This window comes from Myotis myotis, unplaced genomic scaffold (genome assembly GCF_014108235.1).
Source record: "Myotis myotis isolate mMyoMyo1 unplaced genomic scaffold, mMyoMyo1.p scaffold_m19_p_18, whole genome shotgun sequence".
NCBI lineage: Eukaryota > Metazoa > Chordata > Mammalia > Chiroptera > Vespertilionidae > Myotis > Myotis myotis.
In genome coordinates, this window is record NW_023416322.1 from 309,751 (window position 1) to 335,404 (window position 25,654).

General features: G+C 57.1%; 3 protein-coding genes and 1 pseudogene across 6 annotated transcripts; 2 read left to right on the top strand and 2 right to left on the bottom strand.

The window, feature by feature from the left end:
* Positions 1-95: 95 nt before the first annotated feature.
* On the top strand, positions 96-3,080 carry FCER1G (Fc fragment of IgE receptor Ig). Its single transcript, XM_036342883.1, has 5 exons — positions 96-426; positions 1,982-2,073; positions 2,199-2,231; positions 2,515-2,535; positions 2,688-3,080. The coding sequence occupies exons 1-5, from the start codon at positions 378-380 to the stop codon at positions 2,748-2,750; spliced, it is 258 nt and encodes an 85-aa protein (XP_036198776.1). The 5' UTR covers positions 96-377; the 3' UTR covers positions 2,751-3,080.
* A 2,286-nt stretch (positions 3,081-5,366) lies between these two features.
* On the bottom strand, positions 5,367-8,448 carry LOC118673110. Of its 3 annotated transcripts, none has more exons than XM_036343589.1 (5): positions 8,030-8,448; positions 6,944-7,040; positions 6,749-6,821; positions 6,148-6,275; positions 5,367-5,817 (listed from the first exon to the last, which is right to left on the bottom strand). In XM_036343589.1, the coding sequence occupies exons 1-5, from the start codon at positions 8,446-8,448 to the stop codon at positions 5,794-5,796; spliced, it is 741 nt and encodes a 246-aa protein (XP_036199482.1). In that variant the 3' UTR covers positions 5,367-5,793. The 3 variants fall into 3 exon arrangements, with proteins under 3 accessions (XP_036199482.1, XP_036199481.1, XP_036199483.1); XM_036343588.1 differs by having other exon boundaries at positions 6,148-6,278; XM_036343590.1 differs by lacking the exon at positions 6,148-6,275.
* Positions 8,449-8,986: 538 nt separating this feature from the next.
* On the top strand, positions 8,987-20,550 carry TOMM40L (translocase of outer mitochondrial membrane 40 like). 2 transcript variants are annotated; one of them, XM_036343585.1, is made up of 10 exons: positions 8,987-9,126; positions 9,402-9,469; positions 9,735-9,827; positions 10,080-10,181; positions 10,317-10,422; positions 10,600-10,722; positions 10,832-10,908; positions 11,096-11,198; positions 11,298-15,133; positions 19,193-20,550. In XM_036343585.1, exons 1-9 carry the CDS (start codon positions 9,012-9,014, stop codon positions 11,435-11,437), a joined length of 927 nt encoding a protein of 308 aa, XP_036199478.1. In that variant the 5' UTR covers positions 8,987-9,011; the 3' UTR covers positions 11,438-15,133; positions 19,193-20,550. The 2 variants fall into 2 exon arrangements, with proteins under 2 accessions (XP_036199478.1, XP_036199479.1); XM_036343586.1 differs by lacking the exon at positions 19,193-20,550 and having other exon boundaries at positions 11,053-11,198; positions 11,298-11,440.
* A 3,544-nt stretch (positions 20,551-24,094) lies between these two features.
* LOC118673192 lies at positions 24,095-24,675 on the bottom strand (annotated as a pseudogene).
* Between the last annotated feature and the right edge of the window lie 979 nt (positions 24,676-25,654).

The following is a 25,654-nucleotide window of genomic DNA, read 5'->3' on the forward strand; positions in this document are numbered from 1 at the left end:
CAGGGCTGGGGACGTTCCCGGCAGAGAGAAAAGGGCTGGCATGGGTCCTAGGGAGCCAGGTGGCGGTTCTCCCAGGTGTGTCTCTGAGCAGGGCTGTGTGGGAAGGGGGTGACTTGGTCTTGCCCAGCGTGGGAGTCCCCTCCTGTGGAGGCAGAGCCCCAGTCACTGGACGCCTGAGGCGGAAGGGCCCAGACCGCTCTGCTCCCTTAGTTGGCCCTTCCGGGAGCCGCCTGGTTTCTAGCGCAGGAAGGGGAAGGGGCCAGAGCTGGGGGAGGCGTGGCAGGAAGGGGGGAACTCTGTGGTCAGGGAGCTGCTCACCAGCACAGCTGCGCCGGCCCTCAGCTGCGCTCCGCCTGCCGCCCCTCCGCCCGCCCAAGATGATTCCCACGGCGCTCCTGCTCGCACTCCTTTTGGTTGGACAGGCAGGTGAGGGCTTGCAGGGACAGGGAACTGGACTCCCAGGTGGGAGTCAAGGGCATATGGGCAGGCGAGGCAGGGACCCCAGGGTGGGCAGTAGTGGGCAGCTGGGCACAGGGACTCAGGCTGGGCCTGTGTGGTTCCATCCGGGCACAAAAGTCAGTTTCCTCCTTCCTTGTCCCCATCTTAGGATGGACAGGCACCCCGGAGCTGCAGCTGGCAGGGAGGGAGGGTGTGACACACAAAATGGGCTGGTTTCCTGTGGGGCTTTGGTCTTGTCCAGGAGGAGCTGGCCTCCAGCTGCCTAAGTGGTATCTGTCAAGTGCCTGTGGGAGCAGAGGCCTGGCCTCGTGTGTGGGAGGGAGGCCAGGCTCGCCAAGCAGATGTGATTGCTGCTTCCGTGTGTCATGGCTGGCATGCACCTCCCGGCAGCCGCAGCGGAGGGTGGGCAGTGTGGTCATCTAGAGACCTGAGCCTCCTCGGGGAACCGGGCAGGAATGGGAAAGGCCCCGCGGTCAGTGTATGAACTCTCGCCTCTCCCTCAGGGTTGTCTTGTGTGAATGTTTACAAGATGGATGGTTGTGGCTGCAGTTTGGGGGGAACAGGGTTAGTGAAACTGAAGGGAATTTGGGGAAATGGAAAGATGGAAGGTTGCACCAACCCAGCTATGAAGGTGGGAGGGTCTGAGAGCAGCCGGGCGATGGGAGCGCCGCTGAGGCTGGGGAGGGCACCGGTGAGGGCGGAAAGCTCGGCGTTGCTGCCAGTGTCGCTGACTGTGCCCTGAGGGAGCTGCTTCGCTTCCTTGGGCCTTGGTTTCGTCAGCGGTGAGATGGCGACGGCATTTCCCAAACGGCAGCCTTGAGATTTGTGCAACAGGGAGTGTGAAAGACGTCGTCGTAGAATAAAAGTCACAGCCCAGGAGCCCATGTGACAGCGGCCAGGGTGATGGGGCAGATAGGCGCTCAGACCCTATTTTACTTTTTAATTGCACAAACTTCCTCTCAGTGGCCAGGGTGTGAGGAACAGGGCAGAGTCCCACAGAGACACCCTGTCCCCTAGACGGAATCTCTCTCAGTGGGGCCTTCCCTGGGGCCTGTGCCGGGCGGGGCATCCCTGAGCCGGGGAAGCAGCTGCCTGGCTTTTACATGCCCAAGTGTCTGGTGGGCAGAGCAGCGTGCGCCGAGGCCAGATGACCAACAACAGTAAGGCCTTCCCGCCCTTCCCCAGCTCACACCCTTCCTGTCCAGCTCTCAGCCACAGGTCACAGGACTGAGCAGAGACACTGCTGTGGTTTCTTCACTGACATTTGTCACTGCCTTCCCCGCGCCCTGCCCTCCAGGCTGAGGTTTTGGTTTTTGCCCAGTGAACTCAGATGAGTCCCTTGAGGGCTATGAAGTGCTCAGCCGAGCCTGAGGAGCCCCAGTGCTCGCAGGAAAGTCTGGGGCTGGGGAGAGGAATCCAGAGAAAGAGCAAGCTTCCCTGCAGAGCACCCTCAGGCCCGGCCTCCCTCCCAGGGCCCTCCCTTCCCTGACGCCCTCCCCATGGGCACCCTCTCTCCCCTCAGAGGCCCTGGGAGAGCCTCAGATCTGCTACATCCTGGATGCAATCCTGTTTCTGTATGGGATCATCCTAACCCTGCTCTACTGTCGACTCAAGGTGAGGCTGGGCAGGTGGGTGGGGCAGTGGTGGCAGCATGGCTTTGAGGAGAAACCCACCAAGTTTGGAGGGAAGGGGGATGGGCCACTAACATTACTCTTACTAATGACCTTCCTCTGCTCCAGATCCAGGTGCGAAAGGCAGCTGTAGCCTATCAGGTATGGAACCCCCTCCCCACACCCGGGTATCAACAATTTTGCAGACTAGCCCTTCTGGGCTATAGCCTTGGGCTCTGCAGCCCCTGGGAGGTGAATTTCAGGTGTTGACCTGCATAAGCTTCAGAGACCCACTTCCCACCTCACCCTACCCACCCTGCCACCCAGCCAAGTCACGGGTGACAAGTCCCACCCCTGGCTGATATGTCCCTGGGTGCGGAAGAAGATGCTGGGGGGCCCTGGAGGATGTGTGGGTCTCTGACAAGTTGCTCCTTTGCCTCCACAGAAGTCAGATGGCATTTACACGGTGAGTGAGTTGGCCTCGCCCACCCCCAATCCCAGGACGTCAGCAGAGGAGGGTGGATTTTGAGTGACCTTTGGAAGGGCAGGGTCTGTGGGGGTTAGTGGGAGCCGTGGAGGGACTCAAGCTCCTGACTGTCCTCTGACCTTCACCTCCAGGGCCTGAGCCCCCGGAACCAGGAGACTTATGAGACCCTGAAGCATCAGAAACCAACAGAGTAACTAGGACAGATGCCCTTGGTCACGTCCTCCTTCTGCTCCAGTTCCCGCCCAGTCCCATGGTTGACACCACATATGCCTCCCGCCATTAATGCCCGCAGACCTCCCCTGTAAAGACGCTATGCCCCCATGAATGGACCCATTGGTTCCTCCTCCCTGCCCAAGGCCTGTGCTCAGATCCTGCTCATTAATGTGCATATTCTAGTCTCCCCTGACCTCCCCCTCCTTCCCTACACCCAGCTCCCCCAACCGCCCCCCTCCTCCCTCCTCCCAGTTCCCACCAGGCAGTGGGACAGGAGCAGCACCAATAAAGCTGCCTCAGACTGGGCTCCACTCCTTGCTTCCTTCCTCGGACACGTAGTCTCTGCAAGGCTCTGGCTGGGACTGCAGAGCCAGTGGGAGCAAGGCAGAGGCCCACGCCTGACTCCCAGAGCTCAGTGTCCAACGCCAGGCTGTTTTGCTCAACTGAAGGGCAAATGCTGCTGTGAGGGGACAAAGGAGCCCCTGGCCCCAGGCCTCTAGTTTGGGCAGGAGCAGGGGCTTCCGTGTTGGGATTCTGGGCACATTCAGAGACATTCGAACCTAAGAAGTGACTTCTGGGCTGTGGGAAAGCCTGGCTGCCCAGCCTCGGAGAGTGGCCAATCCGATCACAGTGGGGTCAGAGTGTGGGACAGCTCAGGGTGCATGGCGCAGCCTGGCCACAGCCCAGCATCAGGAGGGTGATGTGAGGAGGCTCTGCCGCTCCTCAGGGAAGGTTGCAGGGCCAGTGGGTTCTCAGCAGGTCCTGGGGCAAGAGGGGCCTTAGTGGAATAGGGAGGGATTGGATGTGGGCAAGACAAAGGGGACAAGACAAGTTGGGTCCTGATGGCGGGGAGCTCCTTGAATGCATAGGTGGGCGGTGAAGGAACCCCCTCAGGCCTGTGCTGTTTCCAGCAGGAGGCCGGATTCCCGGGAAGTATGTTGTTGTTTTCAGAGAGGGAGAGAGAGAAGCATCAGTCGCCTTCTGTATGTGCCCTGACCCCAGGGATCGAATCTGCAACCCAGGTACATGCCCTTGACTGGGAATTGAGCCCATGACCCTTTAGTGTGTGGGCTGGCGCTCTAACAACTGAGAACACTGATCAGGGGTTCTTGCTTTCTTTGAGAGAGAGAGAAACATTGATCGGTTGCCCCTGGGTATGTGCCCTAAGAAACCCTCCACCTTCCAGCATATGGGATGATGCTCCAACCAACAGGGCCACACCGGCCAGGGCTGGAAGTCTTTGCATCCCATCTGCTGCGGCCCGTCCTGCCCCAGACCCAGCAGCCCTCTCAGATGGGTCTCTGCTCTGTGCCCAGGCCACCCAGGCTGGGCAGTTCTTTACTCTCACAGTGACTCACACTTGTCAACGCATTTTTCCAACTCCTTGTACCACTTGCTCTGCTCACTAACCCTGTGAGTATCCAGCTCTTTGTAGTTTAACCTGTCAAGTTAAACTAGGTTGTCCTACAAGTGACAGACTGCCGTCTGTCCTGTACACTTTAGCACATGAGACACCCAAGGTCCTGGGAAAGAAGGGGAGGAAGGCGGCCATGAGGCTGAGGTCAGCGGTATGCAGAAGAAACTGGAGCCTCATCTGAAGGCAATTTCAGATGAAACGTGGGAAATGCCCGGGGAGGGGAAGCACTGTCTGACCTGAGCGGTTGGGTGGGCATACGTTTCGGACAATGCCTCTGCTTCCCTCACCTTGCACACCCACCCAGCCCGCTTCTGTTCTGCTGGGATTTAATCCAGGCATCATGGCTCCCAGCATCTCTAGTCCCACATGTCCACCCAACGGGAGCTTGCCAGGCCTTGAACCGGCTGTGGTGTCTGCTGGTTCCAGGCTCTCCAATGGCCGCTGGGCCAGGGCTGTGACAGCACCCAGATAAGAGGGGAGGGTGTGGAAAGGTGTCCCCAGATAGGGGTCCAGGTGAGAGCAGTGTGGGGAGAGTGAGCTGCACCTTTTACTGTAGGCTCGGGGGCGGGGAGGGGAAGCAGCAGTGTTCCCCGGCTCGGAAGGGGAGGGAGGGCCTTGGGGGACATCTCTGGGTTCGCTTTTTGGAAGCTTTCCCCTATTCATAGGCCAGTGATGGTGAACCTTTTGAGCTTGGCGTGTCAGCATTTTGAAAAACCCTAACTTCACTCTGGTGCCGTGTCACATATAGAAATTTTTTGATATTTACAACCATAGTAAAACAAAGACATATTTTTGATATTTATTTTATATATTTAAATGCCATTTAACAAAGAAAAATCAACCAAAAAAATGAGTTTGCGTGTCACCTCTGACATGTGTGTCATAGGTTCGCCATCGCTGCCACAGCATGATGGTGAGGAGCTTCGGAGGGAGGCCTCGTTTCCTGTGCCTGCCTGAGGCCAGGAATCCAGCATGAGTCTCTGAGTCCCATGCCTTTCTCAGGCCCTCGTCCGTGCAGTTTCTTTTTCTTTTTTTTTTTTTAAATATATTTTTATTGATTTCAGAGTGGAAGGGAGAGGGAGAGATAGAAACGTTAATGATGAGAGAGAATCATGGATTAGCTGCCTCCTGCACACCCCACACTGGGGATCGAGCCCGCAACCCGGGCATGTGCCTTTGACCAGGAATTGAACCTGGGACCTTTCAGTCCTCAGGCCGACGCTCTATCCACTGAGCCAAACCAGCCAGGGCCATGGAATGGCTCTTCATCTCCTCAGAGCCGTTCCGGGCCTGGAGGAGACTCCGCGGTGCCCACTCTGCCATTTCCCACATTTGTTTCTTGGACCCTTTCTCCACCCTTCACACCCAAGCTGCCTCCTCCTCCTGGGCTTCTGTCTTCCTCTCCCATCCTCAAAAAACTCACCATGGACTCCTTTACTATTTATTGTAGAAGCAGGGGTGGGGACAGAGGGCACTGGAGGCCAGCCAGATGTGTCCTAGGGGCCAGCTTGGGGTGGCTGGGCGTCCGACGGTGATTGGGATACCACGAAGTAATTGAGGAAGCTCATCAGCTCATTCCCAGCCTTCTTGACCAGGGGTGTCACTGCTCACGTGTGTTCTCCAAGGAAGCCCTGGATATATGAGGGTTAGAGGTCAGTGTAAGGAACCAAGACACTGGCAGAGGCCTTGGTGGTGGTGGGAGGTGGGACCCAAGCCCCCCAGCTCAGTGCTGGTCCTGCTGGCACGGCACAGCTCCAGGAGGAGAGGCAGCCCTCCCTCCGCTGGGAGGGAACACAGCCCGGAGACAGGAACCCACAACCCAGCTGCTGGGCCCATCTGTCCACAGGCCCATGGGCCTGGAGGGATGAGGCAGTTGTTTTCTCCATCAAAGCTCCATTTCCGCAATCTCCACCCCGAGCTCAGTCTTCTGTGGGCCCTGAACCCCCCTTGCTGAGACTTACTTGGCCTGGGCCTGGACCTCTGGGCCCTTGACCTTCTCCACCAGGTCCTTGCCATAGTCGGTCACAGTTTGCAGGTACTGAGAACAGGCTTTTCAGGCTCGTCTCCTCTGCCTGCCTCCGGACCAAGGCTACTGGGCACACAGAATCACCCCCCTTTTTAGCTGGTCCCCAACACTGAATCCTGGCCAGCAGTTCTCAACCTGTGGGTCGCGACCCATTTGGCGGTCTAATGACCCTTTCACAGGAGTTGCCTAACACCATCCTGCATATCAGATATTTACATTATGATTCAGAACAGTAGCAACATTACGGTTATGAAGTAGCAACGAAAATAATTTTATGGTTGGGTCACAACATGAGGAACTGTATTTAAAGGGCCAGAAGGTTGAGAACCACTGGTCCTGGCCTCTGGCGACACCACTGCCAGTGCCCAGCCCAAACAGGCCTCCCACTCCAGGTCTTTGGATGGGCTTTCTGGGCTTTAAAGGGGGAATGGTCTTCATTTTGAGCCTTGGGGTTGCCAGATCTGGGCACAGAACTGACAGATGGGCAGCCAGGACCCCTACCGCCTTCTTGGGACCCCCCTCCACTCCACACCCACCTTTGAGGCCAGAGATGGTGAGGAGCAGCACCGCACTACAAGCAGCTTCAGGGTGGTGATGTGGGGAGGTGGCCTGGGAGCAGATGGAGGTGGGGCGACACTGAAGCTGGGTGGGCTTCAGCCCCTTCCCAGGGTCCCTTCCTAGGTGTCCACTCCAACCGGGTCCCTCCCCTCCCCACAACTGCTGCTTCCTACCTGGTCAGTGCCTCTGTCCTTGCGCCTATGCCTGGGCTGGCTGGGAGGCAGGGCCCATGTATCTGCCTGCTTCCCCACCCCCGTCAGGTGACAAGGACTGTGGAGGGACATTGGGGTGGACCATGTTGGAGTAAACACGTTGGAGAGGTGGGGAGGAGGGGACAAGTGCATGGGGGACGCCTGGTGCAGGCCTTCATGGAGGCAGGGTGTCCTGTAGGCCTCCTAGAGGTTCGCCCTGTTGGGGTCTGGGGCAGCAGTCCCTAGGTCCGTGCTGCAGGAAGTCAGAGTGCTATGTTTCTCTGGAAGCTCTGACACATCAACCCTCAGCCCTCAATAACTCTGTCCCATTAGGAGTGGATTTCGTCTCCCCAACTCTACCCCCCGCCCTTCACTGCAACTTGCAAGAGATTTTGGGGAACAGAAGAAAGGAGAAAGGAGTTGGAATTAGGGGTAGGGATGAGGGTCAGAGGGCAGGTGATTCGCTTGTCCCTTCCTCAGTTAATGTGTGATGAGACAAGGTTGAAAACATGTTGACCAATGATCACACCCTACCCCCAAAGTCAGAAAGCAGCTTCTGGTAGGAAAAGAGGTTCAGGTTAAAGAGTAAAAGTTGAAGGTCCCTGGTCATTGGATCACCTTATTAGGTAGAGGTGGTAGCCAGCAAAAGTGAGTCAGCAGGGGCCACAGCACCCCTCTGCCCAGATAGCAGGGAGGGAGGGAATTCCCAGGGCATTTGGGTGAAGTCAGCTGACTAGGTATCAGCAGCATTTGCATCTTTCACCTTTTTGCCATCAAAGTGCAGGCAGGACATTCCCGGGAGTTGGGGGTGAAGATGCGAGGCCCAGCGAGGGCCCCCCTCATTTCCCTGTGGAGACCCCAGTGCTGGAAGGCACCCCACTGACTCCCGCCTGGCCCTGGAGTGGAGCGCAATTGTGGGCGGGCCCATATTCCGGGATTTTATTTTCCAGCTTTGCCTGGGGAATCAGGGAAGGAAGGATTGATTAATTACAGGGGCAGCTGTTTCAGGGGCCAGATCTGCTAGAATGGAGGCTGCAGCCCCTGCTCCTCCACACCCCAGGCGCTCACACGCGGTCCCATTCCGAGAGGGAGGCAGGAGCGCGTCCTAGGGCAGCTGTGTGGCGAGCAGTTGCATTTGCAGAGCGTCGCGGAGGCCTGGGAGGAGGAGCCCAGGCGATCCTGGGGGCGTGGGAGGCGCCGAGGGCGACTGAACCGGGTGGAAAATAAGTCTTCCCCGTCGTTCCCTCCGCCCTCTTCTCCAAGGCCGGCCCCCACGCTGTCTGGCGGAGGGAGCTTCGACGGCCCAGGCTCCACGGTGCTCCCTCCAGCGTCCCGCGCGCTCCTACGCCCCGACCTGGAGGCCGCGGACCGAGCCAATCAGCTCCGAGTCGGTCTCGGGAGCTGCCCGCAAGCCCCGCCTCCGCAGCGCCAAGGCTGGAGCTCTCTGGACGCGGCGCCTGCCACTCCTCTGCTTCCTCCTCTCCCATTGGCCCCAGGGAGATCAAGGCCGCTTATTTTTAATAGATTGGGCGGGGCCCAGTCCAGGGAGGTTCGGATCTTTAAAAGCTTCTTTTTGCCCGGTTCCAAGATGGTGCTCATGACCACGCGGAGACAGCAGCGTGAAGCCGCAGTCCTGCCAGCACTCAAGATGGCTGCCCCCATCAAGATGACCGGGGTGTGCCGGGGGGAAGGGGGCAGCACGGAGGTCTGAGGCGGTAAGGCGACCACTACGTGGCGGACCTCTCCCCGGGGCCTCGGGAGGGAGAGTAGAAAGACTAGGAAGCGGGGGAGGCGTGGGGGGCTGGGGTTAGAGACGGGTGACGGGTGACGGGTGGGCTGTGGGGCCAAAGGTGCGACGGGACTGTGCCCGCGATGCAGCGCCCGCCCGGTGCCCTCGCCCCCGCTCTTCTCGTTCCAGGCCTAGCGTCGGACCATGTGGAAGTTTTGGGGGCTGGGGAGCCGGAGGAGAGGGGGTGGGGCCCGCGGGGGGTAGAGGGAGGAAGAGCATCCTTCCCAGCTCACCCCGGCCCTCCCCGTCCTGTGGCCTGAAATGGGGAACACGTTGGGCCTGGCTCCGCTGGCGGCTTTGCCCCGCCGGAGCCCCCGTCGAGAGGAACCCCTGCCCAACCCCGGGAGCTTCGATGAGCTGCACCGCCTGTGCAAAGGTGAGGCTGGGACTCGCGTGTCTCGGGCGGAAGGGGCCGAGGGGGCGGGCGGTCTTGCCTGCGGTCACGCAGAGATGGGAGCAGGAAAGGGCGATCGCGCCGGGCTTCCGGCCTCAGGGAGGCTCGGGTGCCGCAATGGATGGAGCATTTTGTTGCAGAACCGGAAAGGAGGTCAGTTCCTCCAAAGCGCTGGCTGTGGCGCGCACGGGGACGGCTTCTTGGGGTCGGGGCTCCCCTCTGTGCTCACTCCTCCCCTCCCTCCCTCCCACCTTCAGATGTCTTCCCAGGACAGATGGAGGGCGTGAAGCTCGTGGTCAACAAGGTTCTGAGCAGCCATTTCCAGGTGCTCCCACTTCTCTGGCCCCCCCTCACTGCGCCTCCTGCCCGGCCCCACCCTCTCCTTCCTCTGCTCCTGCCCGGCCAGGCTGCGGGATAGAGGGAGGAGCCGGCTCTAACGCCCTTGCTGGTGGGACTTGTTGCTTTTAGTCAGGTGGCCCTCAGTGTGTGTTGGATAGTTGGGATTCTTGAAGGCCTGGGTGGGCGGGATGGAGGTGAGATGGGGACTGATGCAGCAGGAATGCGCTCCTCCACTGGCTTCTCTCCCGCAGGTGGCTCACACTGTGCACCTGAGCGCGCTGGGCCTGCCTGGCTACCACCTCCACGCGGCCTATGCAGGGGACTGGCAACTCAGCCCCACTGAGGTGAGGGCTGCACACACCTGGCCATCTCTCTAAAAGCCCGCCTATGGCAGGAGGAAATGTGTATGTTATGGGGAGGGCGCCTGCTTGTTTCCCTGGGTTTCTTCTGAATGGGACACTGTGTGATGGAGTGGGAGTTTTCCTGTGTGGCCCCACTAGGGGGCGCTGGGTGCTGTTAAAGAAAGCCCCTGTCTGTGGCTTGAGGCTGAGTGGAACCCTAGCCCAGCTTCGCCTGACTGTCCAGCTCTTCAACAGGTTTTCCCCACTGTGGTAGGTGACTGGGACAGCAGCGGCAGCCTCAACGCCCAGGTCCTGCTCCTCTTGGCAGAGCGGCTCCGCGCCAAGGCTGTCTTCCAGGTGACTCATGCCTCCGGCCTCCATCCGAGGGTTTCTTTCCTCCATGAATGTCCTGCTCCAGGGCCCCAGGGGGAGGAGCAGAGGCAACAGTGATGGCAGAGGGGGAGGGAGATCTTACGTCTCGCTCCATCCCAGACGCAGCAGTCCAAGTTCCTGACCTGGCAGTTTGACGGCGAGTACCGGGGAGATGACTACACAGCGACTCTGACCCTCGGAAATCCTGACTTGATTGGGGAATCGGGTGAGGAGTGGGACAGGGTTCTTTTTATTGGCTGCCCACCTGCTGCTGTTGGCAATCCTCTGCATCATCTGTCCAGTTCAGGGATCTGAGAAGAACCTCTGGGCAGGCTCGGGGGTCCTTGCGGGGGGGCAGGCTGGGTGCTGTCTCTAGGCCTCACTCTGTGTCTCCCACTCCCAGTGATCCTGGTCGCTCACTTCCTGCAGAGCCTCACACGCCGGCTGGTGTTGGGAGGAGAGCTAGTGTATCACCGGCGGCCAGGCGAGGAGGGGGCCATCTTGACACTGGCGGGGAAGTACTCCGGTATGATGAGAGGGTGAGAGGGCGAGAGGGCGGGGAATTCTGGACTTGGCTGGGTCCCTGGCCTGTGTCCAAGCAGTAAGGCTCCTGTCCTCCGCCTCTGCTTTCACAGCTGTGCACTGGGTAGCTACGTTGAATGTGGGATCAGGTGGGGCCCATGCCAGTTATTACCACAGGGCAAATGAGCAGGTGAGACGACTGATCCCACCCCCACCCGCATGTCACTCGTGAACTTTTGCCCACCCTGGGCCTCCACAAGGCCTGCTGACCGGCTGTCTTCCTGCCTGCGCTTCCGATTCATTTCCCGCGTGCCTCCTCCTGCTGGCCCGTCAGGACCCCGCAGTCTCTACAGAGACAGACCCTCTCCCATCCTCAGGTTCAGGTTGGTGTGGAGTTTGAGGCAAACACCAGGCTACAAGACACAACCTTCTCCTTTGGTTACCACCTGACTCTGCCGCAGGCCAACATGGTGTTTAGAGGTGAGGATGATTGAGACCACACGCAGAGGTGTTGTGGGATGGGGGTAGGTAGGGGGCGGGGAGCCGGGTACCTAACCTGGCCTGCATCTCCTGCTGCAGGCGTGGTGGACAGTAACTGGTGTGTGGGCGCTGTGCTGGAGAAGAAGATGCCCCCGCTGCCCGTCACCCTCGCCCTGGGGGCCTTCCTCAACCACTGGCGCAACAGGTTCCACTGTGGCTTCAGCATCACTGTGGGCTGAGGCGCCCGAGCCCCCACGGCAGCTGCAGCCTCTGAGTTAGGTGCTCGGGGCCAGAGACTGGGCCTTCTCTGGAGCCCACCTGGCTGGGTGACCTCGTGGTCCCAGGAGCAGAGTGGGGGATGGGGCCGTGCCCTCGCTGATGAGACGGTGGTCTAAGGACCACCTCTGTCCCCCCCCGCCCCCCCGCCCCCCCCCGCCACGCACGCCGTCTGTCCTGCTGCGTCTGTCCTGCTGCGGCTCTGGCCTAAGGGAGAAGGGGCAGGGGCCTGTCTGGCTGAGTTGTCCTCCTCATGCTCCCCCTTCTGCATTTCCCGGTGGATTAAAGCTCCTCACCTCTTCCTCTTCAGAGCAGGAATGTCTGCATGGGATAGCGCCATCCTGTTTGCCACCCCAGAGCCTCAGGCTGGGAGAGAACTTTGACCTCAGAAAGTGGGGCCACCTGTTCCCAGAGGAGCTCCTCTCCCGTTTCCTGCTTCCAGAGAACACTGCCCACGCCACGCCGTGACCGCACGAGGGGCGGCGAGTGCTGCAGGCTCTGGGGACCAAACTCCCTTTCCTCCGGCCCCACCTTTGGGCCCAGCGCCGGCCCTCAAGGCCAGTGTGTCGGGCCAGGTGGTGCTGGCAGCTGCAGACCCTGGACCAGAGGCGCAGCGCAGCCTGCAGGTGCTGGGTTTGTCTGTGCACCTTGTTAATGCTCCGGATCAGCCTGGAGCCCAGCAGCTTCACATACAGAAGCCTTTGGAGGAGGAGGGAGCGGGGCCCGGGGAAAGGAGGGAGATGTGGCAGCTGAGCGTCTGAGGCCCCGAGCCCGGTCCGAGCAGCCCGCCGGCATGAGGCTCGCCGGGCCCCCGGGGTGACAGACCTCGCCAAGGTCCCAGGGTCCCCAGCGCCTCCGCCTGGCAGTCTCCCGCTGTTTCTCTTGAACCCCAAGCTCTGAGGCCCTGAGTGAAGAAAGCCCCAGAATTGGCTAGAACTTCAACTATGAGGAATCTGAGGGTCCGGCCTTCTCAGCAGCTTCTAAAAGGCAGGAGTGTTCTGTGGCCGGGGGCATCCCAGGTCGGCCGGTGGAGTGAGCAGAACAGAAGGGGAGGCACCTCAGAGCTGGGGGCGAGCTGTGGAGCCAGGGCTTTGCCAGGAAGCTGTGTGCAAGCAAAACTTGGAATGAAAATGGAAGGATGGGCCAGTGAGGAGGAGGGGAGAGGCCCGGGAAAGAGGGGCTGCCACTGCCGTGAGGCTGCTGCTGTCTGGAGAGGTTGACGGGTGCGGTGTGGATGTCCTCGGGCTCAGGAATGCTGATGCAGAGCCTGTGAGCAACCGCTTTGCGTCTCTACTGAACCAAAAGGCTGCGGCGAGTGAACTGAGGCAGCGGCAGGAGCGGTGGGCACCGCACTGCATGAGAGGAAGGGAGTGCAGGCCCCGCGGGCTTCGGTGCCCCCAGGAGAGACTGAGAAGCATCTGCGCTGAGCTAAGCTCCCTTCCTCCCTCCCTCCCTGGTGCAGCCACCATGCCTGTCCCTGTACCGACGGGGCCCTGGCCGCTGTTCTGTGATGTAGCTACGGAGCCCACCCTCTCCTGCAGCTGGTCAGTCTCCCTCTGGAGACCTGGGCCGGTCTGTAAGAGGGAGCAGGAAGGATGCGGGGGTAGGGGGGCTGTACAGGGCCCAGGAGCCCCAGGCTGGAGGAGATGCATTCTGCAGATTGGAGGAGGGACGGATTGGAGGAGCTGGGAGTTTGACAGAGGTGTTGGGAGGAAGCTTCTGGGTTTTGGGGGAGCTCACCAGGCGAGAAGTGGGCCAGGCAGCCGCGAGCACACTCAGGCTCCTGGAGCTGCGGCCGCCACAGTGTCCTATGGACGTGAAAGAGCAGCTCCAAAAACTCTTTCTGGAACCCCAGACCAGCCTTCAGAGCCTTTGGTCCTCTGGCCTCGGCCATGCCACAAGGACGAGGACACGTGCCCTGTGCTGTCCTACCAGCACCTCACCAGGAGCTCCGTCTTCTCGGGTAGCAGAGGCCACCGAGGAATCTGTTTGGAGATGACAGATCTCGAAGCTGCCCCTTGAGGAGGGAGTCCGGGCCCTCCACGGGCTGGGCCTGTGGGGCTCGGGACACAGGGCACTTCACACTCGAGTCTGAACTGCGGAGAACTCCCGCTCCGACAGGCACAAACCAGGGGTGGTGATTCCAGACGTGGCGCTCGCGAAGGCCGGCGGTCAGTTGCCAGTGGCTTTTTGTGCTGTTCCCTTTCCCTTGGCGGTGGTGGGCAGTGTCATTGACTGCGGTGCTTTCTTCCTGAGAGGGGAGGGAGGCCACACACGGGAGCGGGCAGGGCCTGGTGACCTTGATGACTGGCTGTGCCATGAACGTGTTGATGTCGGCAAAGTGCGTACGCAGAGGCAGCACAAGGAGTGGGCCGGCGAGCACGGGGTGGGCGGACAGAGGAGCTGGAGGCCGCAGAGATCAGAGCTGAGGGAGGCCCAGGCCCAGCGTTCTCCGGTCCCTCCAGCCTTGGAAGGCTTCCTGGCTGAGGAGCTGGCCTCTTCGGGGTCCCGGAGAAGTCCTGGCCTCGGGATTGTAGTGACACGCAGCCCCGCCCTCAGGCTGTCCTCCTGGTTACCCTGTTGGTCCCATTCCAGCCCCAGTCCTGTGAGTGCTCACCCTGAACTGCACAGATTGGTCCAACAGGTGCCCACGTGGCGGGTGGGCCCCAGGCGCGTCTGGACGACTCCGCCCTCACTCAGCTGCCCGGGTGCTCTCTGTGCCGGCCTGGCCTGCAGGCAGGATCACTGTGCCCGCCAGAGACGCCACACAGCTCCACATCAGCAGAGAGCACCTCCCTGCCGGCTGTGGTCTGGGCCCGGCCACCCTCACAGCAAAGGGCGTGGGAGGGAGTCCGGAGGCTGTGGCTGGGGGTGTCCTGTCCACCTTCTCCAGCCTGTGGGCACTGGCGGAGAGCAGGGCACTGTGGTGGGGACAGGCTATGTTTGGCTGCTGAGTTGAAGCCAAACTCAACTCAGGGCAGGGGAGTTGAAGAGTTGGCTCTTGATACCTAAAGCATCGCCTTATATCTGTACAGCATTATGGTCTCAAAGGCTCTGCGGCCACACCTGATGGGATGAAACATCCCTACGGGTAGATGGAGGATCTGTTGTCCACAGGTGTTGTATCCATACTTTTCAGAAGTGTAAACAGGCTGAGATTCAAGGTCACAAGATAGTTAAGTGATGTAGATTGAATTCAAATCAAGGTTGTTTGACTTCTCCAGTTCCCACGGCTCACATGGAAAAATAGTGTGACGTCATGGAAACAGCAAGAGTTTGGAAATCAGACAGGCAAGTCTGAACACTGGCTCTACAGCTTTTTAGCTGAGTGACCTTGGGCATGCTGACTGCGTGAGCCCCTGTTACATTACGTTGGGAGCATAGCCTCATAACCTGGACACAGAAAGAGCATCATGTGATTAACTCAACAATTACCAACTACCTGCTGTGTGGCAGGCACTGCACCTGAGAGAAGAGGAAGCCAGCCAAGGCACCATGAGCTTCTGGGAGAGGGGCGGCCAGGCACGCGCAGAGCTCCGAGGGGTGCCGGGCGTGTCTGAGGGTGGTGCCACCGCCGTGTGCCTGGGGTGCACTGAGCAAGGGGGACAGAGCCACGAAGGTGGCCTGGGGAGCGAGGCCATGAGATCATGGACTGGAAGGTGAGCAGCATAGTGACATCGTCGCCTTGTCTTAAAGAGCGTTGCCTGCTGTAGCGAATGCTCGGTGGGAACAGGGAGAAGCGGAGCGTGGTCTGTGGGCTCCTGGGATGGGAGGGCCGCTCACTGTCCTTCCTGCCGGCACCCAGCACTTCCCCCACCTGCAGGCTGGGCCTCTGGGCCTGCTGACCTCACCAGTCCCCGCGAACAGGCAGGGGAGACCAGTGCCAGCTGTTCGTCTGGCAGACAGACGTGAGCGTTGGGGGTGACGGGCCGAGATGACACCGGCTACTCCGCGCTGTGCCCACAGGTCTGAGGGTGGCTGGGCACACCTCCGTCCGCATGGAGGCACAGGGTCACCCCTGTGGCCTGGTGCTTTACGGGAAATGAGCACCATAAGTGCTTTTCACTAAGGGGTTGTGTTCCTGGGACAGACGTTGCCCTTCCTCCGTGGTGATGCCGCCTGTGGTGTGGAGCTCAGCGCCATGGAGCCAGCTGGCCACGGAGCGAGAGGCTGCACAGCTCGGGCGCAGTTGGGGCTGTTTCTATTGGGAGGAGGCTCTTCCCTGAAGAAACCCTGCCAGCCTCACCAGTCAGGGCAGGGGAGTGATAGCCGTGGCCCAGTCCCCACAGGCCACACCATTCTGCAGCCCATCTCCCCCCTGGCCGTGGCTCCTGGTGTTGGGCTGGCTGTCACAGTCCGGGGGGGGGGGGGGGGGGGGGGAGCTCTGGGCCGACCTTGGCCCTGCCCCTTACTGCAGAGCCTTTGGACGCCTCTGGGCCCAGCCCCTGCAGTGCCTGATTGTGCTGTTTTTCGTTTCTGGCGCCAGAAGGTGGCCTGCCCGCCCCTCTCAGGCAGCTTGTCGCTTGCAGGTCACAGGATCCGGTGGGATGCATCTCCCCAAACCCCCACCTCTTTCCCCTTGATCCCCGGAGCTGCCCAGGTCAGGGGTCATGTCCTCAGGGTCTTCTGTTGTGTGTGGCTTCCGGTTCTCAGAGACTCTGGACCTGGGCAAAGGCCTGGGGGAGGTTTTCCCAGCATGCCCGTGGCTCTGGTTGCTGGCACGTGGGGAGGGACCCTGGCGGGGGCCGGGGGGGGGGGGGGCACCGCGGAAGTCACTGGAAGCTGCTCCTAAGCTCCCCCCTGCGGAGCTTCCCGCCGCCAGTCTGTGGGCCCGGGGAACAGCGCAGAGAGGGAGAGCAGAGCCAGCGTTGGGGGCCCCGGGGAAGCTCCTAGAGGCTGCGGTCTAGTTCAGAGCCCACTCAGCTAGAGGCCCTGCTTCCTCAGCAGGGAGGCCGCTCAGACCTGGAGGTGGTGGCATTAACCCGTGGGCTCTTGTGCCCTGAGCAGGCTTTGTGGGCAGTGAGCTTGCCACGCTCCTGCCCCGAGAAGGCTCTTCTTGGGCTCGGTTTGGTGCTCTGATGCTGCTGGCTTGAAATTCTTAGTGATTTTTTAAGGCGCTCTGCATTTTCGTTTTTATGGGGCCCCGCAAAACACCTGGTCCTGCCCAACTAATACGCTTAAGACTCAGAAGTAGGAGTCATCACCGGGGTTGTCCTGTGTTTCATTGACACTGAAGAATACTTCTGCAAGTGTAAGAAGTATCTACTCTCCCAACCTCTATGAGCAAAGTAATTTATTTATATATATTGATTTTAGAAAGGGAGGACGGGAAAGAGAGAAACGTCGATGTGAGAGGGAAACGTTGCCTCTCATACACGCCCCAACCTGGATCAAACCCACAACCTAGATATGTGCCCTGACCAGGAATCAAACCCATAACCTTCTGGTGCACTGATTGATATTCCAACCAACTGAGCCACACCAGCCAGGGCTAGAAAAAGTAATGTCGGAAGCTGTTTGGGTGTCTGGGCATGGGCACTAGGCAGGGTATGTCTGTGTCAGGTAAGTCTGATTCCGCCCGCGCTGGATAGAGTCCAAGTCCTGGTATCTGAGTGTGAAGCTTTGGCACTGCCCCTGCCCTGGCGCCGGCCGTGTCTGCACCGACAGTTCCTCCCAGTAGAAACAAGCTCTGTGCCTGCTGCTCTTCAGTTAAGACTCACATTATAAGTAATGCTGCTCCGCAGGCAAGTTGAAGCCAGTGCAGGCTCACGTCATAACACACAGAGAGAGGGAGAGACTGAGGTTAAAGACTAAGGTTAAAGGCCTTGCTGAGGTCCTGAGGATGAATGGGTGGAACCCTTTCTCAAGTACAACATCCAATGAGCCACGCCTAACTCACTGTATTTACAATAGCCCCACAGGCGCCCAGATCTGGTCCTGGGAGAGGTGAGTGTATTTATGCAGATGCGTTTGTTGGTATCTTTGCTTGAATGTGATTCTATTCGAATTCACACTAATTCACTCAGCCAACAAATACTGGCTGAGGACCTGCTGTGTGAGACTCTCTCATCATTGATGTTTCTCTCCCTCTCACTCCCTCTTTGAAATCAATAAAAAATATATCTAAAAAAAATGATGCAGGGGGGCTCCTGGCCGTGTGCTTTTCCGGTGGCGGAGTGGCCGATCACCGAGAGCCCGGAACAGTGGAGCTCTCGGCCATGAGCAGACGCCCCTCCCGAGACCGGGGTGCTCTCGGCCATGAGCAGACGCCCCTCCCGAGACCGGGGTGCTCTCGGCCATGAGCACGCTCCTCCCGAGACCGGGGTGCTCTTGGCCATGAGCACGCTCCTCCCGAGACCGGGGTGCTCTCGGCCATGAGCACGCTCCTCCCGAGACCGGGGTGCTCTCGGCCATGAGCAGACGCCCCTCCCGAGACCGGGGTGCTCTCGGCCATGAGCACGCTCCTCCCGAGACCGGGGTGCTCTCGGCCATGAGCAGACGCCCCTCCCGAGACCGGGGTGCTCTCGGCCATGAGCACGCCCCTCCCGAGACCGGGGTGCTCTCGGCCATGAGCAGACGCTCCTCCCGAGACCGGGGTGCTCTCGGCCATGAGCAGACGCCCCTCCCGAGACTGGTGTGCTCTCGGCCATGAGCAGACGCCCCTCCCGAGACCGGGGTGCTCTCGGCCATGAGCACGCTCCTCCCGAGACCGGGGTGCTCTCGGCCATGAGCACGCTCCTCCCGAGACCGGGGTGCTCTCGGCCATGAGCACGCTCCTCCCGAGACCGGGGTGCTCTCGGCCATGAGCAGACGCTCCTCCCGAGACCGGGGTGCTCTCGGCCATGAGCACGCCCCTCCCGAGACCGGGGTGCTCTCGGCCATGAGCACGCTCCTCCCGAGACCGGGGTGCTCTCGGCCATGAGCAGACGCCCCTCCCGAGACCGGGGTGCTCTCGGCCATGAGCACGCCCCTCCCGAGACCGGGGTGCTCTCGGCCATGAGCACGCTCCTCGCCTTTATGAGATTGCCTCCACTAAGTACACTCATGACATTTACAAAAAGCTTTTTTTTCACGTTTTAAACAACTTTATTGAGGTTTCAATGATATACAGAAAACTGCATGTATTGAATGTGTACAGTGTGCAGGATGGTGTGGGCAGGGCTGGGCCAGCCTCCCAAATCCTCACATTCAGAGAGGATTTGCCCGCCCTTTGCAGAAAGGGAGCCGGGCGCCAGCACATCTTGTATCTCTCAGTTGCACACCCAGCAGCCGTCTCACGCTCAGAAGCCTGAGGGACACATCAGAGCAGTGTGAGAGGCCAGGGAGGAGGCGGGCCGTGAGGTCCTAAGGAAGCCCTAGTCCCGGGCCCCAGAGAGTTTCCAGAACTGACCACAGACCCAGGGCAGGACCAGGAAACCCCATCTCAGGGCCAGGGGCTGGGCCGCCCCTCCTGCTGCAGTGGCAGGTGTATCTCTGCTCCTCTCCAGGGGCACCCCCTCAGCCCCCCACTTCTGGAAGGTCCCCACCCCGCAGGCCTGGTCTCCGCCAGCTCCAGGTCCTGGTTCTGGGCCTCCCCATCACGCTGCCAGGCCAGGGTGATGTCCGCAGGGTAGAAGCCCAGGCCCCAACACCTCAGGGTGACCTCCGGGGGGGGGGGGGGGAGGTGTCACGTGTGTCTGGGAGGATCTGCCCTGCAGCGTCTCCTTCCCCTTCTCCAGGCACCTGCGAAGCCACCACGCGCTCCCGCTCCGGTGTGCCCGGCGGCGCCGGCTGATCTGGCCACCTGGTCCGCGGGGCCCCGGGCGCAGGCCGCGTTCAGGGCGACGTCGTCGGCGCCATCGTGGGCGAACTGCCCAGAAGCGCGCAGGAGGCGCCCGTCGGGTCCAGGTCGCAGCCAGACGTCCCTGGGAGGTGGGGCCGGACTCGCTCTGGTTGTAGCCGAGGGCGTCTGCGGGGTCCCGAGCGGGTTCCCAAGCTGCGCCCCTCCCGCGGCTCCACCTCGGGCCGGCCGCCGGGCTGTGGAGGCCTCCCCGCGGGGCGGGAACATCGCAGGCAGGCAGCGGGGCGCCCAGAGCAGCGGGAGGGGATCCGGAGGGTCTGGGGAGAATGGGTTCCACTAGCTGGTGAGCTGCGAGGAGCTCATGTCTCCTGCTGTTCCGAGTGGCGTCGTGTATGGGCTCCCACGGGTTCCAACCAGGCGGCTGCGCGCCCGGCGTCTGTAGGTTAATGTTTGTGCTGTTGCTGGAACGTCCCGCCTGCTGCTCACAATAAAGGCAGATGTGTGACCGTCAAAAAAGAAAAAAAAGAAAGAAAACAGAGTAAGATGCTCTGGGTCCTCAAGGAGTTTAAACATGCTGGGGCCGGGGGACAGCTTCAGTAGATGTAAGGAACTTAGGGGGTCCCGAGGCCCGCCTGGCAGGGGTGTGAGGAGGGGGCAGGGAGGACGCCCCGGAGGAGTGACTGCCGAGCTGATCTTCATAAGGAAAGGAGGAGTGGCCAGTTCAGGCAGAGGGTTCAACCTGAGAAGGTCAAGAAGCCAGACACAGAAAAGTAGACATGATAGCACCACAGACAGGTCTCCTGCAGGAGTGTAATGTCTCCTGCAGGGAGGGCGGGAGACGACGGAGGAGATGGGGCTGAGGTGACATCCCTCTGACAGCCCGGGAGCCCTCGGGGGATTTGCATGTTTCTCTTTTATTAGATTAGATCATGGTGTGTTTTTTCTTGCCATCATTAACCATAGTAACTGTTGCTTATGTATTAAAGTTCTATTCCTGCTAAGTCTAGAAGCAGCCTCAGAATCCTTCTCACCATTCATCTTAAGTCTGATGTTTAGTTGATCAGAATTAATATCTGAGGTGAAGCCTCTTACTGCAGATGTATCCCAGAATGTGTGGCATCCTCTCTGCTTTGTGATCCAGCTAATAATACATTGCCTCAATCATGTTGATTGCGGTCATTTTCCCCTTGCAGTTTCTAATAGATTACCATCTACTGCTTAGGCAGTAAAATTGACTGTCTCCATGTAGATCGAAAAATAAGGCATTTTTCTCATCAATAAAATTTCATTCTTTCAGCATGAGTAATTTTGTCAACAACGTTTTGAGGCAGTAACAGTTTATAACAAATTGAGTGAATTATTGTTTCAGGTACTGTGCTGTGTCATACACAGATTTCATTGTATCTTTGCAACAACTCCATACAGTAGGTACTATAATGACACAGATGAGAACACTGAGGTATAGAGAGATCAGGTAACTTGACCAGTAAAACCCAAAAGTGGCTGAGTCTCATTTCAAACCCATGAGCCTTGGCATTTAACCCTTGCACTCCACTCAGTATTGTGCTAGAGCCTGCTCTTACTGGCTCACAAATTTTCAGGAATTTTGTAAGCTGGTTGTTAAACATGTTCATTATTAAAAATTAAATTATATAATCTTTTTTTTAATGTATTTTATTGATTTTTCACAGAGAGGAAGGGAGAGGGATAGAGAGCTAGAAACATCGATGGGAAAGAAACATCGATCAGCTGCCTCCTGCACATCTCCCACTGGGGATGTGCCCGCAACCCAGGTACATGCCCTTGACCTGAATCGAACCTGGGACCTCTCAGTCCGCAGGCCGACGCTCTATCCACTGAGCCAAACCGGTTTCGGCTAAATTATATAATCTTAAAAGTGAATAAATTACATTAAAACCAAAGGAAATACATTCTCTAAATTCATCACTCCCCAATTATTTACTACACTTTACTGTTCTGACTCCTGACATTATTTATATCTTTTGGGTCTTTCTGGTAGAATATAATAGTGTATTACTGCATCTTTCTCCTCAGCTCTGCATTTAGTGGCATCACATTAGCCTTGGATGGAGAATTTATGCCACAGAAATTTGCCGACAGTAGAAATCGGAGTTTTGTTTTCTTTGATTGAGAGCCAGTTGTTAAGCATTTATCAGCACAACACTGACCACATTGGTGGTGGTGGTGGTCTTGTCAGGATGTGTTATATATGCAGATGAAAATCTACTTAAACAGATTTGATGTAGATATTTTCAAAGATGGAAGAATTGTCCCTGTCAACTATGTTAATTGATTCATATCTTCACTAATTGTCATCATTGCAAAGTTTTCAGTCCCCATATGGATTGCTGGATGTAATAGGTCATGCCCTGTCCATGTCCCCCTCCCTTTGTAGCCTTTGTGACCTTAAGGACTCTAGTTTTCCATTTATATGTTTAAGTACCAACCTTACCATCTTAAAAATGTAAGCTTTTAGCACTGCTCTCTCTGTTCCATATCCTTTCAATGAAAAGTAGAGTTGGGTTGCAGCACAGGAGAGAAATTCAGAAGGGGAATGTTGAAGTAATGACTGCAGTAGGAGAAGAGGGAACCTATTTCCCTGGCCACAGGCGCTGGCACCCTGGACCACAAGGCTGGCAGCTTCTCCGGGTGGCTGCAGCCTGGGTCCTCGGGGCAGGTAACTTGTCCGTCTCCTGGGCCGCAGCCTGCTGCAGGCCCTAGTGTCTGGACCACAGAGGGGTGGCTTCTCTGTGTCCCCTGTGATGCAGTGTGGGCGGCTTCTCCGGCTGGCTGCGGCCTGGGATCACAGGCAGGCAGCTTCTCCAGCCGGCTGCAGACTGGGATCATGGGCAGGTGGCTTCTCTGGCCAGTTGCAGATTGGGATCACGGGGCAGGTGGCTTCTTCGTCTCCCAGGCCAGCCAGCCTCAGGTGCTGGAGCCGGACTTCTCTGTCTCCCCTGACTTCTGCGTCTCCAATAGGCCTGGAGCGGCCAGAGCCGGGATGCTTGCATGGTAGCTGTGGCTGCAACGCAAGTATCCCGGCTCTGGCCTCCGCCATCTTTGTTGGGTTAATGTGCATATCTCTGGATGGGTTGGTGGGCGTGGCTTGGGTGTAGCAAAGGTACGGTCAATTTGAATGTTTGTCTATTATTAGGTAAGATGGGTTATGATATGAATTAAGGTCTGATCCCAAAATCCATACTCTTTCCATGTGGCATGGTGCTAGTATCTGTGCTGCATTTATTCATTGGGCGAATGTTTGACAGGTGTCTGCTGTGTGGGTTCCAGCTGTCATCTGGATACATTGTTCCTCTCTAGCGGCTCTCCTTCCTGGCTGGTGAGCCTTGCTGTCCTGGTTCTCTGAGCAGATACTCATTAGTCTTCTGGGCTGATTCTGATTCTTTCTGTCTTCTGAACCATTGCTACCTGCCTTGTTTGCATTTGACATGTGGTGACCTCACTAAGGTGTCCACGGAGCCAGATTTCCAGTCGGGCTGCTCGGTCCTGTTTGGCCCCCAGTCCTGGCACAGACACTTGTTTGAAGTGCCCCAGCTACACTAGCTCCTTCCCTTTGCCCCTTGCAACCTGGTTCCAATCTTCTTCTCTGAACTCAGCAGGGCTCCGGCGGCCTGTCGAGTCAATGGGCTTCCTCCCACGCCAATTCTTTCTCACCAGTTTCCATGATGTTACACTTTCCTGGTTTCCGCCTTCCTTTCTAACAGCTCTTTTCTCTTTTCCTTTGATCGGATTCCCCTTTCTTCCTAAGCCTATGGGTTACGAAAAATTGTACGCTTTTCTCTAAGACTTAGTTTCAACCTCCCTACTGCCTTCTGTGTTTCTAACAGTTCACCCATTCTCAAGGCTCTAGTAAAGTGTAGACACAGCCAGCATTTTAACATCACGGTTTACAGCCCACCTTTACATTCCTAGTTTCAGTTCTCTTCCTCACTCTAGTACATGAGTGTCTCCAAAATCTACAACCCCAGTTCCAGGGGCTCTTGCTATCCTTAGTAGTTTCTTCTGATGCCTGTTCAGGTTAAATCTCATTCTGTTCCTTTTTCTGGAAGCCCAGGCACATCCCAGCCTTTCCCCACGGAACCTGGGACAGCACTGCACTGTGCATTCACATGGCCGTCTCTCTCCACGGGCTCTTCTCCCAGTGCCCACATAGGTCTGGCCATGATGTGTGCTGAGTCGCCTATGAGTAATTGAAGAGCTTTCCCGATTTTCTGATCCTGAATTCTAAGTCACTTTGAATTCTCCTGTAAATCTTGTTAGTCCTCAGAGGGAAGGCAGGGGAGGGTGGGTGGGAAGAGACCAGCCAATGAACTTGTATGCACATATGCATAACCCGTGGACATGGACAACGGGGTGATGAGGGCCTGGGGGTGGGGGAGCAGGGGAGACGAGAGCAGCTGGAAGAGGGTAATGGGGGGAAGGAGGACCTATGTAATACTCCCAACAATAAAGATTTTTAAAATAAACCCTGTCTGCCACCAAGTCGTATTGGCTCGTTACGTTGTGGCTCTCAGTGTCCCTTCTCTTCTGCTGCTGTCACTACACTCACTCAGACGCTTGCACTTTCTTTCTTTCTTTCTTTTTTTAAGTTGTGAGCAGTCACCTGACTTATAAAAAGATGTAACAAAATTTTAAATGATACAAACTATCATTTTCAAAAACCACCAAAAAGTGAGTGTATTTAACTGTTCTCAGCTCATAACAGCAAATGTGTGAGTGGAGCAATAACGCATGTTGTAGCATGTTTACTAAACCTGCAACAGAGAAAGCTGGTTAAAGGAAAGCAGAGAAACTTTGTCTTTTAAGTATTAGAACCTGGGGCTCCATAATCGTCTGCATCCGCTCAGTGTTGCACCTGTGGTTAGACATGACATGATGGGAACTCCAGGGATCTTCCTGATTCTCCGTTTAAGGTCCCCGTCAACTGTGGCCACAATATAACATTCGTGCTGAGTTACTCTCTGTACCGAGCAGTCATCTGCATAGGTTCCTGTGTGTGTGCACGGTAATCGTTCAGAGCTTGGATCCTTGGCGATCCTTAGAGCCACTCGATACTTCCGCCCCAATTTCTCAGTTTCAACCATTACACAGTCAGTTATACAAGGGATACACTTGGCATAGAGACATCCATCATTGGCTGCACTGAGTCCAGTTTGGCCTTAATGGAAACGTTGATAAAGTTGGTATCCACCTGGATGTGGTAAGGTGGGCCCAGCTGTGCGTTATTCGGAAGAATACGCAGGAGGGGTGTTGGGGGACTTCTCTTTCTTTGAGTGCACTGGGATCTTTCTTTTCTTTCTTTTCAGGTTTTAATCTAGCCTTTTCTTGAAGCCTCTGATCTCTGAGACAAAGCATTCGCTTCATGGTCACATGCTTCCTGTCTTCTTTTGCTTCCCATGTTCACGCTGCACTCCTGTTTCTTCCGGAGTCACCCTCTTGCACTTCCTACAGTGACAATATCCCCTTCTTGGTCCCCCTGTTCTGACTCTCTCTTGTCAGATAAGTCCTATGTTTCCCCAGTGAGAATAATCTAAAAATGTTATTTCTATGAGGATCAGGTTTAAATTCCTTATTCTGATACATCTCTTGCAACTTCCTCATCATAAAACAGCATTCTTTCATCATTGTTCTCTTATCACCAGATGCCAGATAGACCCATCTTTCCCTCCTCCTTTCCTTCCACCATTTGTCTAACTTTTACCCTTTTTAAAAAATTTGTTCTTATTGATTTTTTTCTAAATATATTTTCATTGATTTCAGAGAGGCAGGGAGAGGAAGAGAGAGACAGAAGCATCAATGAGAGAAAATCATTGATCGGCTGCCTCCTACATATCCCACAATGGGGACTGAGCCCACAACCTGGGCATGTGCCAACTGGGAATTGAACCGTGGCCTCCTGGTTCACAGGTCAACACTCAACCACTAGCCACCATTATTGACTTTTTATAGAGAGAGGAAGGGAGAGAGGGAAATAGAAACATCAAGCGCTTGCCTCCCATCCATACCCTGACCGGGACCAAACTTGCAACCTGAGATTTACTCTTTTTTTTTTTTTTAATATATTTTATTGATTTTTTACAGAGAGGAAGGGAGAGAGATAGCTAGAAACATCGATCAGCTGCCTCCTGCACATCTCCTGGAGATGTGCCCGCAACCAAGGTACATGCCCCCGACCGGAATCGAACCCAGGACCTGTCAGTCCGCAGGCTGACGCTCTATCCACTGAGCCAAACCGGTTTCGGCGATTTACTCTTCTTTTAAGATCCATCCCAGATCCCATTTTTCCCAGGAAGCTTTGGTCCTGAACAAGGTCTTTCTTCTTTGACCTGTTACTGTTTATTATTATACTAGAGCCTGGTAC